This window comes from Danio rerio, chromosome 10, assembly GCF_049306965.1.
Source record: "Danio rerio strain Tuebingen ecotype United States chromosome 10, GRCz12tu, whole genome shotgun sequence".
NCBI classification, from domain to species: domain Eukaryota; kingdom Metazoa; phylum Chordata; class Actinopteri; order Cypriniformes; family Danionidae; genus Danio; species Danio rerio.
Genome location: NC_133185.1, coordinates 42,005,001 through 42,019,812, shown reverse-complemented (window position 1 = coordinate 42,019,812; position 14,812 = coordinate 42,005,001). Strand labels below are relative to the sequence as shown.

At 37.3% G+C, this 14,812-nt stretch overlaps 1 protein-coding gene across 20 annotated transcripts in view; it reads left to right on the top strand.

The window, feature by feature from the left end:
• myo18aa (myosin XVIIIAa) overlaps nt 1-6,203 on the top strand; it is a 122,287-nt gene extending 116,084 nt beyond the window's left edge. For 11 of the 20 annotated variants that reach the window (XM_073915088.1, XM_073915086.1, XM_068224001.2 and 8 more), the window contains one exon: nt 5,255-6,203. In XM_073915088.1, the coding sequence (XP_073771189.1) occupies nt 5,255-5,390 (136 nt within the window). In that variant the 3' untranslated portion in view covers nt 5,391-6,203. Of the gene's footprint in view, nt 1-1,959; nt 3,372-5,254 lie in introns of all 20 variants that reach the window. The other 9 variants (XM_073915081.1, XM_068223999.2, XM_073915079.1 and 6 more) reach the window with 1 other exon arrangement.
• Nucleotides 6,204-14,812: the final 8,609 nt, after the last annotated feature.

The following is a 14,812-nucleotide window of genomic DNA, read 5'->3' as shown; positions in this document are numbered from 1 at the left end:
ATGGTGAAGGAAAGTACGCTTTCGCGCTTGTCACTTCAGGTCAGAATAACAACACATGGGAAAAAATTTTAAAAAAGGATGTAAGGACAACGCCAAAATGGCTTTTTGGTTTCTTTTCATGTGCATCTCAGCCACTACAGTAGCTCACCATCTGAAAGATTTTTAAGCAAAGGGGGTAATGTAGTCATTCAACCATTTGTAATGTTTAGCATGTATTTGAATAACGATAGTTATTTACTTTCCTTGTTTACAAACTTTGAGGTTTACTGTATCATTATTATTGACATTTTAAAACTAGTTGCTTTAGTAATGTTGGTAAAGTAAAATAAAGTGGTTAAATAACAAAAACTCTTAATGTATTGCTTTAAAAAAATATTCAACAATTATTGATATCAAAAAGGTTTGGGCTGATAGACGATGCCATTGTCCATCGCCGATGGCCAATAGACAACACGATGCTGGGCCGGTATCGCGATCCATTGCCCCGCCCCCATCGCAAACCCACCTGCGAAAAATACACACACAGACCTTCTTTACACTAATAAGTTTTAGTGTTAAAATGGCATTTTAGAACAAAAATTATCCACATACACACCGTTTTACCTGGCATTTCTGAACAGCCCTCAGTCTGCTGAAAACGCACATCACGTGACCACACACACACAGACACAGACACACACACACAGCCACACGCTGTCCTGCGCTCCTCTGATCTCCAGGCAGAGAGCAGTGCACGTCGGAGAGTTTATGAAGGATGTACCGCTGAATTGCGTCTCACTATAGTTATAACGTGATATTCAGACATCTCAAGTCTCCCAGAAGTTCCATGAGTCTCTATGCATTTTCGGGACTCATAATGCCCGCAAACGAGTGATAATCTCCCAGAAATCGCGCGTCTCTCTTATTAAGTTGTGCACCCTTCTCACCCCCGGATCCCTCCTCGCTCTTTAGACATCAGTGATCGTTTTTTTTGCCCAATATCAACCAGCCCTAAGTAATTATTAAAGTTACATGGAATGTTTTTGGCTCCTTTTCTGGACTTTGAATGTTTTGGGTCATTGCAGTCTATAGGGGATTAAAGATTTCTCAGATTTCATCTAAATATATTAACTTGTGTTTCAAAGATGAGCAAAGGGTAGCATGGTGGCTCAGTGGTTAGCACTGGCGCCTCACAGGAGTTTGTATGTTCCCCCCCAGTTAGCGTGGGTTTTCCTCATGGGTGCTTTGGTTTTCCCCACAGTCCAAAGACATGCGCTATAGGTGAATTGAATAAACTAAAAGATGAGCGAATGTCTCATAAGATTGGAACAATATGAAAGTGAACAATTTAGAACAATTTTCTTTTTTGTGTAAACTAACCCTTTAACTATGAACTTCTTTTAACTTGACCATTGCATTTTCAGAACATCATGTCATACATCAGATGCAAACGACAACAGGAAAGTAATGCAGTATAAAAATAAACAGTTCTTTGTGAATTACCAATTAGAAAGTTTAATTAAAAAAATTAGCAAACCTTGAGGAATAAATAAAGGATCCTGCCTTTTCTTTGCTGAGATGACTGGTTTTGTAGATACATTTACAGGATTAAAATATTTAGGCACTATCGATGTGGTTCACCAGAGTAACCGCCAAAACATACATGTCTTCTCCATCTGGGAGAGGTAATAAGAAGCTGAAGACAGTGTTTGATGACTTAAGATTCACGACTCGCACTGAGAGCTGCTGCTACTGTTCTGATCCTCAGTAGTATTAGTATGGAGCTGTTACGTAACGGCCATTAGGGGTTTAATCGCTTTACATTTATTCCTGGAGTTGGTGTAAAATATGCTCCTAATTTACCACTCAAATCTCTTGGTTCTTTCAATTCATGTTTATCTCAGTCATGGGTATCATCCTGTTATATTCACAGATCATTTGCAGTTCTGCTGTTTTTAACGTGTTTTCTGTCCATCTTAGACACCCCAATTCTGCTAATGCAGACGTGAAAGATGTAAAAGAAGGAAAGGAGGGGAAAGAGGATGTTAAAAAAGACTCAGATGAGAGCCGTTCGGTGTCTGTGATAAGTTCGCTTAGCTACAGGAAGCGTGCACATCAGAAGGACTGGAACGGAGGTGCAGGGGATGAAACTTCGCTTTTCAGTGCCTTACGGGAGCAGCCGGAGATGCCTGACCGATTGTCACTGCGCAAAGCTAAAACCAAATCCACAGACAGGCCTGGAGATGACCTGGATGACCGAGGTTCGGTGATCTCCCAGGCTTACTCGGAGGCTGCTATTAGGGCCAGGAAGGGCCTTGATCGTCGCTGGACCAAGAGTAGTCCAGAATTTGACAAGGAGTCCATGGTATCCTCAGTGGCCCCAAGCCGAGCTTCTACCCGGCGTGGGATTGACGAAGATGAAGATGCGCGCTCTGGGGTGAGCAGCTTCAGCTTGCGGCGTAGTACTTCTTGGATTGATGACAGCCGTAGCGATTATGGGTCAGCGAGCACCAGTCATAGGCAACGCTCTAGAAGCCGTAGTCCCGGAAGCACAAGCGTAGGCTCTCGAATCTCACTGGCACGCAGCACCAGGCTTAGTGAATTTGGAGTCCGCTTAAATAATGATGATGTTGATGAGGATGATGATGTTGACTCAGTGAGCGTGGCAGCATACAGTCCACGTTCTCAAGGACGGAGTCTGTCTACTCCTGCCCAGATGCGCTCCTCTGAGAGCCCAGTGGATGCCTCTGATATTAAACCTGTGAGTCACCGCAACTATCTGGACCCCGATCTGGAAAAGGCTATCAATGAAGTCCTGAGCTTCAAACCAATTAAATTTAAACGTCGCAGCTTGGAAGACTCAGATGAAGAGTTGGAGGGAGGTGGGGGTGCAGGAGAGGACGAAGATAGAAAGGGCACTAAGAGTTTGCTGCAAGATAAGGATGATAAAGATCTGGGTCTTACACGTTCTGCTTTAGATTCTGGACGTTCTGGAAGTTCTATGAGTTCCTTCAGCTCCAAGAGCAGCAGGAGGAAGAACAAGAAGAAGAGCAGGCGCTCTGAATCTGACAGCTCCTCCAATGAGAGTCATTCTAGAAGGCATTCAAAACGGAAAGATAAGAGAGGGTCAAGAAACTCCAGGAAGAAAGAATCCGGATCGTCCAAGTCAGAATCTGAATCATCATCTTCCAGCTCTGCATCAACTGTTTCATACTGCAGCTCAAACAGTGTGAAGAGGACAACAAATCAGAAAGCCTCCGATGGGGATCGGGAGAGTCCTGTTGAAGAACGACCCCCCAGCAAAAAAGAAGTGAAGAAACAGAAGAAGAAGGTGGACAACTTGGTCATGAAATATCTCTACAAGCCTGACAGTGATTAAGGATCATTAACAGGTGACCTTGGTTGAGCGAGGCTGAGGATTGATACTCTCAAGAAGTTTCTCTCCGAATGCATGATGTGTTCTGCTTTGTTCAACCTTAAGTGCACAACAACCTCAGATGAAATCGAGATGTGTTGTTTAATAGAAAAGCATGTCTTGATATTGTCACCTGAGCATGGTTTGGAGTTTAAAACAATGACAACGACAGATTTAATGTATGACCACATACTAACACCCAAATGCTTATCTTGATTCTCCAAGTAAGACATGTTCCTTGTTGGTTCTAAAACAACATGCAATCATTCAGATGTTTGGAGGATGTTATGCTTACACTCTCAGCTGTAGCAGCCCAGCAGTCAGTGGGACAGTAGCCATTCAAAAGGTACAGTTTTGTATCTAAAGGGTACATGTTAGTAGCTAAATGATCCATATTGGGAGCTTAAAGTTATATATTAGGTGACCCTGTACATTTGCGTTATACTCCAGACAGTGAATGTTCCTATTGGAATGACTTGGATGACTTGGACAACATTACCTGTTACTGAGCTTGAAGGACATTGTGAACCTATCATTATAAACCATTTGATTTTACTTTTATATTTTAGGTAGTAATTAGGAACGGACAGCTAAAGGGACTGAGTAATTTTGCTTGTTTGATAGGATAGATAGATGAAGGGAAAACGCAGTAAGCCAAAATTACTGTACACAGAGATTTAGGGATATTGCATGGATATTGAGACACTGAGTTTAACTGGGGGGCAGTTGTGACCTAATAGTTGGGGTGTTTGTAATCATAGGTTGCAGGTTCGATTCCTAGTACCAACAGGAATTGAAGATGGGAGCAATGAATGAACCTCACACTCTCTAATCTTCGACACCCAGCTGAGGTGTCCTTGCTCTTGTGTGCTCATAGTGTTTATGTGTGTGCTCTCACTGCTCACTCATAATGTGTGTGCACACACTTGGTTGGAGGACCAATTTCTTCACTTTAAATTAATCATTCAGCAGGACTTTATCACAAACGGTAGCTATGATTCCATACAAAGATGCATAAAACTGGAATATCTTTAAAAAAACATTTGCGAATAAAGCATTGTTTTCATTCAGTAAGTCAAAGGGAACTAAATTGTTTCCTGAAAAAGTGGTGCCACATATCAAAAAGAAAATTGGAATTTGTTGCGGTGGGGTATTTATTTTCTTATATACTAAATTACCTGCACCTCAGAAGATGAAGTCAAAATGCAATGCAATGCATTTTCAAAATGTATGCGCATGTTAGCGTGCACATTTAAAAAACTGTATGCGATATTCCAAAATGGGCAGCCCAGTGGCTCAGTGGGTAGCGATGTCGCCTCACAGTAAGAAGGTCACTGGTTCGAGCCTCGGCTGGGTCAGTAGGCATTTCTGTGTGGAGTTTGCATGTTCTCCCAGTGTTGGCGAAAGTTTTCTCTGGGTGCTCCGCTTCCCCCTCCAAACCCCCCAAAGTCCAAAGACATGCACTATAGATTAATTGGATAAGCAAAATTGACCGTAGTGTACAGTATGTGTGTGAAAGAGTGTATGGGTGTTTCCCAGTGATGGGTTGCAGCTGGAAAGGCATCCGCTGTGTAAAACATATGCTGGATAAGTTGGCGGTTCATTCCACTGTGGCGACCACAGATTAATAAAGGGACTAAGCCAAAAAAAATAAATGAATAAATGATTTTCCAAAATGTGCGTAAAAATAGCTTTATGGAAACATAGCTGGTGACATTTTTGAAGCTACTACTTTGTGCATGCCATTTTGCACATTTGACCTCTCACAATGGACAGGTTTGCGATGAACGTGTGATTTTAACATTCTCTATACCTTCTGCTCAATTTCTGATTCTAAACAAACCTCTTATGTCTTCCCAGCCCTCCTCTCTACAGACCACACTCAGTGCAAAATGAAGACGACAACACTGGACCAGATGAAGACACTACACAAACTGGAAGAACGGTCCTTAAAGACAGCAATGGTGATATCCAACCCTCGGAAAGCACCGCATAGATCTGATCTGCTGCTCACGTGCACTGAAAAGTGCCTCGGTTTACCTCTTATTTACTCTAGTACTGACTCACACTCACATCAGACTCGTTCACATAAGTCTACAATGGTATTGAAGAATAATGCGTAGTAGAATATTTTCTCTGCAGCTTTGTGGCACATGTATTTATTTACAGTAGATCTTGATCCATCGACAACTCCTCCATGAAAATGAAGTGATATATTATGAAAATGAATGAGTCTTTATATCTAACTTATGCTTATTTTGTTTGGTTAGAATATGAATCTGCTTTGATGACATGTATTTTGCCTTGAATTCGCTCGAGTGAACTGTTTAGCACAGCTTTACTGTAGTTTACATTGAATTAAATAGGACGTTTATCTCTTATTTCTTTGTTTCTAAATGAGCTTCTATTAACCAAATGGTTTTCTGAATGGCAGCATTCTAATCTTAAACTCTAAGTTTAAACAATATGTATTTTCATGTGGGGTGCGTTATGTTTGGGCCTTAATCATATTTATACCCCCTTAAGTTAATATAAAAATTTTAGCACTACATCATTTACTCTGCCAAAATTGATTACAGATGGGAGTCTAATAACGTATGTGGTGTGTGTTTGATGTGTGCATGTGTTTTGCGTGTGTTTCCTCCCATTTTTCTATGCATTAAATAAGACTTTTATTATGGAAATTACCTGCAAAAAGAGTCTGTGCAATGGCTTATGCAGTAAATGCAAATGATATATAAGAGCAATATATATATGCAAGGAAGAGTTTTGCATTTGTTATTGTAAATAAAAGATGCTGGTAAATTTTTATGCCTGTACTTGATTTCTGATGAATCTATAAAGTGTCATGTACAGTTTCAGCATTTACACATAAACTAGTATAGAGAGTTAAGCTGGATTTTTTGTCTGTGTTGGGGCAGTTTTAAAGTTTCATCACTGATTAAGAGACAAACATGTCTGATTATATTTAAAGAGGATTTTATTTTCTTGCAAGAGGGTCAGACAGTATTTTAATTTTAAAATATGTAGAAGGACTTTTATTTATTTTAGTAACCTGGGTCAAACGCTTCTGGTAAACTGTATGCTGTTACAAAATCTGCATGTTTAAGTTTAAATTAAATGATCTTCACTGCCTGATTAATATACAATATAAAGTGGGTCTCAGAATGCATTAAATACTGCACCATGTCTTTAAAATATGAATTTTTTTTTTACTCCAGTATTTTCATTGGAGTTTCTGCGCTTGCCTGCTGATCCTGATGGCGCCTAAGTGTAAACGGATTTTCACCCTTTTTTACACTTGAACAACTAAATGAATGCTGAAGTCTATTTAACCAATTATATTTTAATAACATTGCAACATCAATTCTGTAAAAGGAGCTGTATAAAATTGAAAAAAGTCACATTAACCATTCACCCGAAGTTTATTGATATGGGAAGAAACATTGCTGTGCATATACTCCATTGCCACAACATCTGTCAAATGCAACTTCTGTACTTATCTGTTCAAGTATTGTTCTGTTATGCAAGTTAATTAAAAGCATAAAGTATCACAACTTATTTTGTGGAACTGTCTGAAACATAAAAAATGAGATTAGAATCTTACCGTAGCTTAAATTGTCAGATTAGAAAGTAAATACAAAGCATACCTGTCAACTCCCAATCCCGTTTTTCCCAGGATTCTCCCTTATTTTACAATTCTATCCTGCTATCATCCCATAAAGGTATTTTCCTGTTTTTCTACCACATTTTTAATCTTTCTATGAAGGGTGGCGATGAACATCAAAGAGCCGATCCTCCCTATTCGCAACCCATACTGCCGAACCACCAGGGGACACCCCTTGCTCTTAAACATGAATCTGTTCTGTACTTTTATTTCATTTAGGCTTAAAAACACTTTGAAATAAATATAAAAACGGCAGGATTTCCTTCCTTTTCATTATAGGCGCAATTGCCCCTGCTGTGCAATCCTCAAAACAGTCAGTTCATGTAGCGGTGCATGACTCTCAGACGCATTTTCAGAGTGATAAAAAGGCAGATTCTGTACACGCAATGGGTTTTGGCTGCGTGTTTGAACAGACATGTACACATAATAATAATAATAATAATAATAGCTAAACAGGTCAATTTTGGTGTTTTTTTTAACACAGCAAATATTGTCTTAAATGTTCAAATTTAAATATGTAGGAAAGCAATCGCTTTCATTATAGATCTGTGCATTTTTAAAGTGACGCTTCTGTTATTTAATGTAATCAATTGAAAAATCTAAATGAGTCATTCACACTGCTCTTTAATCAAAATGTTTAAATTATAGTGAAAAAAAGCTAATGAGATTTGAATCAATTTCTTTATAATAGCTATTCATTTTAATAGGCTAAACTTTAATTTATTTGCAGCTTTTTCTAATGTATATTATTTATTTTTTCCTTTGTAATCAATAAAAAACTATAACTGACCCTCATTTTCACATTCCAATGTGTACATGTATAATACAAAGTGACTTATTTATCCATAATTAGGGGAAAAGTGTTACATGTACAGTAATACAAACCAGAAAAAATTCATAATTCTGGCAAATTTTAACTTAAAAGTTTGTTCAAATGTGAATAAAAGCTGAGAAAATCATCGTCTTATTATCTTTGGGAGAAACCTGTATCATTATCCAGTCAAAAGACAACTTTCTGGTTGAATAAAAGTGACTTTAAAGGTGGCGTATGTAAGTTTGACACTCAGTGGTTGAAGTAGGTATTGCACACCTGGTTCAAAACACCCAAGTGCAGGTTGCCAGATTAACGACACCAACAGCAGTGTGCATGACTGTTGAGCCTGAAGGCTGATTTAAGTTGTGTTCTGCACATTTTCAAAGCAGAATGTCTGATTTCAGCATTGTTTTTCAGGCAAGGATGTTGACTTAGCATGTTACTTAAATATCTGCAAGCATATTATGGTATTTTCTTGCTTTAGAAGAGTCGAAAACTTACAGCACCTTTAAGTTAGAACTTGCCAGAGCTATGAATAATTTTAGGCTTGACTGTACATGTAAAAATGTTTGTGAATATTGTGGTGTATTAAAATAAACTTAGAAAAGATGAATCTTCAACCACCATGATGAAAAACAAAAGTCTAATTTTTTTGCTTTGCTATTTACTACCAAAAAACTGTATTTTATTTTGCAAGGTTTCAAAAGAGCGTCTGTCTAGCAGAGTACATAGAAGGTGTGGAGTCTGCAAACACAAGAATAGCATTAATCCGAGGAGTCTCCAGGGAGCTCTTAGATAAACACCATTGTGGGAACGCACGGGAGAGGCATGCTGGGATATCCCGCTGCTTTGTGTTTGGGCAGATCCACAGTTTCTGTCTGCTCTTTTCTGATGCTCTTGAGTGGGAAAAGCTAAAACAGCAGCAGTACACAATGATTTAAACTCTCCCCTGCTTAGTCTAGTGATAAGAATTAAAGTCAGTTTGTAGCCTGTTGAGTCTTGTGGTGCGTTGGTTTATTATTTCAGAATTAGTGTTGGATGTAAACCGTTCTAGAGGAGTGCTGTTTTCAGGATAGGCCTACAGGACAGTAGCTGGTATTCCATCACCTTGTGTTAAAGGGATAGTTCACAAAAAATAAATGAATTTACTTGCTGTTTACTCATCCTCCTCGAGTTTCTGAACGCAAATGAAAATATTTTGAAGAAAGCTGAAAACTTGTCAACATTAACTTCCATAGTAAAAAAATAGTATGGAGTCAGTGGTTACAGGTTTTCAGCTTTTTTCAAAATGTCTTCTTTTGTGTTCAACACACAAAGGTTTGGAGCAAGTGAAGTGTGAGTAAATGATGATAGAATTAAAAATTTTTGGTAAACTATCATATAATTCGCAAAACATTTGACATTTTTACACTTGTTTGACTTGTTTGAGATGGTTTTGGACTTGTGCAATGAAGATTTAATGCAAATAATGGGACATTAAAACACATTTCCAGAATTAATTGTAATATAGCGAACATTGCACCCACGAGATCTATTTGCATATCTTGTTTACTGTTGGTTACTAGGTTAAAAATACTACAGTTGGCCACGCTAACAACTTGATGGAAACACCTTATTTGCATTTGGGATTTTTATCTTTTTATGCAAACTTTGAAAAGGTTCACTTCACATTAGGATGGAAACCCTTTTAGTGATGTGTTTCTTTATGACTTGTGGTCATGCATACTTCATTTTCAACTGATTATGTTGTAAAATAATGTCTGGTTTAATTTGTAATGCACCAAGGTAAAACACATCAACAACAATAACAATTTTTACTGTTGGAAAAGTAAGACTATTCACCATTTTTCATGTGATATTATGCACTATTAAATAGGAAAAGCCACCATATCTGCCGCATCTGCATTCATCAATTAAAAAATACAGAACTTAGGATTTGAAGTAGATTAAGAGTGCTGTTTAAGTTTACAGTTCGCTCACAATTATTTTTTTTTCTTGTGAAATGTTACCTAAAAGGTCACAAAAGTGGCGCATCCCCTCACAGCAAGAAGGTCACTTTTTTGAGCTTCGGCTGGGCCAGTTGGCATTTCTGTGGAGTTTGCATGCTCTCCCCGTGTTCACATGGGTTTCCTCCGGGTGCTCCGGTTTCCTCCACAAGTCCAAATACATGTGGCATGGGTGAATTGAGTAAGCTAAATTGTCCGTAGTGTATGTGTGTGAATGAGATTGTATGGATGTTTCGCTGCGTAAAACATATCCTGGAAAAAGTGGTAGTTCATTTCCCTGTGACAATCCCAGATTAATAAAGGGACTAAGCCAAAAAGAAAATGAATAAATGAATGAATGAAAATTTAAACAAACAGAAGTTTTATGGATGTCTTTACCTCAGATAACTAAAAACTATGAACATTGCTCAACCAATCAGATTAGAAAATGAGAACAAAATCACAGCAAGCCAATCATAATCCATCTAACTTTACATTTGACAGAATGCAAGTGCAGCGGGAGGTTAAAATAAATTAGAATTTCTTTTCGATGTTGATGAATGAGTTACAGTTTTGGCTCTTGTATACGGCAGACCTTAACTGTTATATAATGAGTATTATGTTGTTCCACCAGATGCAGGACTGTTTCAGGGGTGTTTAAAAAAAATTAAATTCCCAAATCTCAGCGAGTTTAAACTTCAACAGTGATTTAGCACCAGTTTGCTGCTCCCGAAGCTAATTAGCATAGTCCTCTCTGGGTGGACGATGGATTTCTTCTGCTTTAGCTAATGGTCTTTTAATGCGTCCATTGTCAGAGAAAAGTCAATATATATTTGACTTTATTATTCCCCTAATAAATACGCTCTGATCGTCGTGCTCTGTGCTTCTTGTTGGGAGTGTTGGGATTGTGGGTTGTCTGTTGACTGATGTTCCCGTTGAGACAGATGTGGGAACATCAGGAATCACGATACAAGGCGGCTAATCGTTTTTTAACAGCTTGTTTTGTTTATAACTGCAGGGATGAGAGACGTAAACTATTTGCAATATATCTGAAAGAATAATTCTTAAGTAAAAACTACCGCCTTTTATTATTCATGTTTTAATGATCTCTACAGTGTTGAGATCCCCCTAAAGACGTATGTTTAGAACTTGAAACTGCTTAAAAGCACAAATTAATTAGCCATTTAATTCCAGAGTTCATTAGCAGAGCAGATGGGAGGAATTCTGTAGGGTATATATAGACAAATGATCCATTCATAGATTACCAGGCTGTTTCGCTCTACAGAAATCCTGCACTTGAGGCAAACTTTGTGTTTCAGCGAGTCAGTGAGAAGTTTTTGCCGTGTAAAACTCACAATATAATGCTGTTCAGTCTGTTTATTCTTCAGCAGGGTGCATTCAGATTGGCTGTCAGTGTTAAAAAAGAAATTCTGACAAATGCAATCTATTTCTTGATGTCTGTTTTGTTTTGTGGCGTCATAGAAAAGCTACTGTGTATAGTGGATTTCTTTTTCTTTTGCTATTGGAGCCGATTGAAATGCTAAAATGTAATTGTGACTGAAATATTTCATCTTCTTTTAGAAAAACAAGCAAAGTTTAAAGTACGCAAGCAGCGGTATATTGCAAGTTACAAGCATTAAGAAAATAAACAGTTACATAAGAGTTAAAAAAGCAGCTAAAAAGTATCTGTTGTTTGCAAGAGCTCTGCAAATTGACAAGTTATGTGTTGTTTACTTACACAGCACTTTATACAGTAGATTGCTTTAAAGCTAGTTTTTATGTTCAATGTAATGTAATGTGTATTTATATAGCGTATTATCATTTATGAGCCCTTCACAATCATGAGGGGGGTCTCTCCACAACACCACCAGTGTGCAGCATCTACTTGGATGATGCGACGGCAGCCACAGGACAATGGCACCAATGTGCTCACCACACACCAGGCTCAGCCCTGCTTTCAATTTCTACTGTAATCTTCCACTTCTTTTTATCCTTCTGTGTTTATGCATGTATAAATTTGAGTCCCAGAGCCCTGCCTATTTATTATGTGCCTCATTCTAGAATTGCAGGTACATTTCAAGCATTTTGGTTAAACATAAATGTTAAACTGAATCCATTGTTAATGTAAAATATTGCAAAATGCTCGAACATTAAAGGAAACATTTGATTTTGTTACTAAATGTTGTTTGTTTTATTGTTAAACCATTTAAACCCAAAACAGAGTTATGACAGTAACAGAGTTACCCAGCATTTTGTGCTTTAGCTCAAGATGCTAACATCAAAACAGATACCGCATGGCATGTATAAAACTGATTTTTAGCATTGCATTATTGTTTTTAAATAGTGAATGAAACATTCTTTAAAATATCACAGTAACAGTGTTGACAAAAAAAAAAAAAGAATCTACTATTGGTACAGTATATCCTCAACATTTTATACAATGTAATGAGAGAAGAATAATGACTCAAAGCTTTCCAAAGTTTCTCACCAGAAGCAGTGACAGCAGATTGAGTATGTGATATGCTTATTCTATCAGTGTTATAATTATTATTATTATGCCTTTTTATAACCAATGTAACAGAGTTGACCAGAACAGGGACAGACAAATATACAATATGCATTTTTGGTCCCACTTTTTTATTAAGTGACCTTAACTATTATGTACTTACACAAGAATTAATAGTTTGTTACAATGTACTTATTGTGTAAATACATGTATTTATTGTGTACTTATGCTTGATTAAATACTTATATGTAACTACACCTGTAATTAACTTCTGTAGTTACATTTGTAAATACACTGTTGAACATCCCTTACACCTTAACCCACCCTTAAACCTACCCATACCACCAAACCCATATGTTCATAACCCAACCCCTATCCCAACTTAAGAGCACCACAAGTGTTCTCAAATACATTTTGAACACAGTAAGTACATTGTATTTTTTTTTTTGATACAAGTACATAGTAGTTAAGGACACTTAATATAAAGTGGGACAGCATTTTTTATAAAAAAACTACACAGAAAATGAATGTTTTATCCAAATGTTTACCTTAGTAAACACACACCAAAAAGACGCAAAATGTACCAGCAATTCTAGAATCACCCATGTATTCATCCATAGACCAATGGCAGTGTGAGGATTTTTAACAGCCAGTGCCGAACTCCTGAAACTAAGCCCAAACAAACATTATTTTACAACCCAGGCTCATTGGAAATATGTGTCTTCTTGCAACTTTTGTTTTTACAATTCCACTAGAGGGCGCAATATACATTTTTGACAATTTCAAATACGTTACTGGGCCACGTTTTCTCATACAAGCCATTTCTGGTAAGTCCACCACAGGCCGATATGTACATTATCACCAATCTCAATGCCCTTGCACGCATACATGAGAGAAGCAGGACAGCTTCTCATGCATAATATTTCAGCTTAATATCGACTCACCCACACACCCTCTCACTTAAACCCAACCAATAGTGTTTTCAAAAGCAAACTAGGAGAAAAAAAAGCTATCGTCGGTGCATGCTTCTAACACGATCTCACAGTATTTATTTGGGTTTCCTTTTATCTGGTTTCTGGAACAGTCCTTATCCTGACTCGAACCCCGGTCTGCTCCGCTTCTCAAGTCTGGTGTCGTTGGTGATGAGCTACCAAGTAGACCAGTCACATCAGAAAAACTGTCAATTCGGAGGTAAGCATTCAGCTGTACTGGCCCGTAGCATTCATTTTACACACAAAATGCAGCCATATTTACCCAGCAAGTACAAATTTCTTGGTTATCAAAATGTAGTCCTGGGCACATTTTCCCAGTGAGCCTGTGTTGCAGTTATGTTTTGTTCTATGATGAGTAGAGACAATAGAGCTGGGCTCGCTGCAGATTATTCAAACTGCTGACGAAATGTTCCAGGCAGATATTCAGTCTAGCCCTGCAGGCAAGCTGCCAACCCTTTCCCATAAAGATCAGCTAATGAAAAAGTGGTTAAGATGGTTCCTATAGACACATATTCTGAAACAATAAAATCCGCAGCTTCTCTTCAATCAAACATTTCATAGTCGTTTCCAACAGAAAGTCCTGGCGATCCTGCAGTGTAATACAGTGGGTGTGTGAGATTTCTGATGGTGTGAAGGTCAGCAGCGGTTTAATAGAGCATAATTTCTCTTGGTAAGTGAATTATCAGTGCTGTGCCATAAATCACTGTAATAAATTAGCCAAGGTCCCCTGAGATTTATTCCACTAATGCATTTATACACTGGATGGCTTCTAACCTTTATAAGGCCTGGCATTTGTATGATAACTTTATACTGTAGCCTTCTAGACACATGTTTTATTGACCTCTGAGGTTGTAGGTACAGTAATAATGCGCAAAAAAGTGACTTGCCACATTTTTCTGGTTGTGATTCAAATTTGTCTATAAGAATGTCATGTAAAACAATATCATTACATGAACATTATGAAACTATAAAGCTTTTTAAACTGCTATAAAAGTAATGTGCATAAAAATATTTGTAAAATTATTAATCTTAAAAGTAACAAAATACAAAGTTGCTCTAAAAGTTATTAACCAGTTATTAGCTGGGTTCCCATCACCCTGTGTTAATGTGCATTTTCTTTCTTTCTTTCTTTCTTTCTTTCTTTCTTATAAATTTTTTTCTTTTATTTTAAATTATGTGATTGTGAACACAAAAAGAATAACAATAATAGTAAAAATACAATAATAAATGACAGATATACAAAATAAATATATATATATATATATATATATATATATATATATATATATATATATATATATATATATATATATATATATATATATATATATATATAAACAAGTTCAACAAAAGAGCAATAAACTATAGATGTATTGAAGAGTTAGGGTATTTTTTTCTTTCTTTCTACTTGACAGTGAAGAAGTGAATTAACTTTGAAAAATAAAACTTATTTC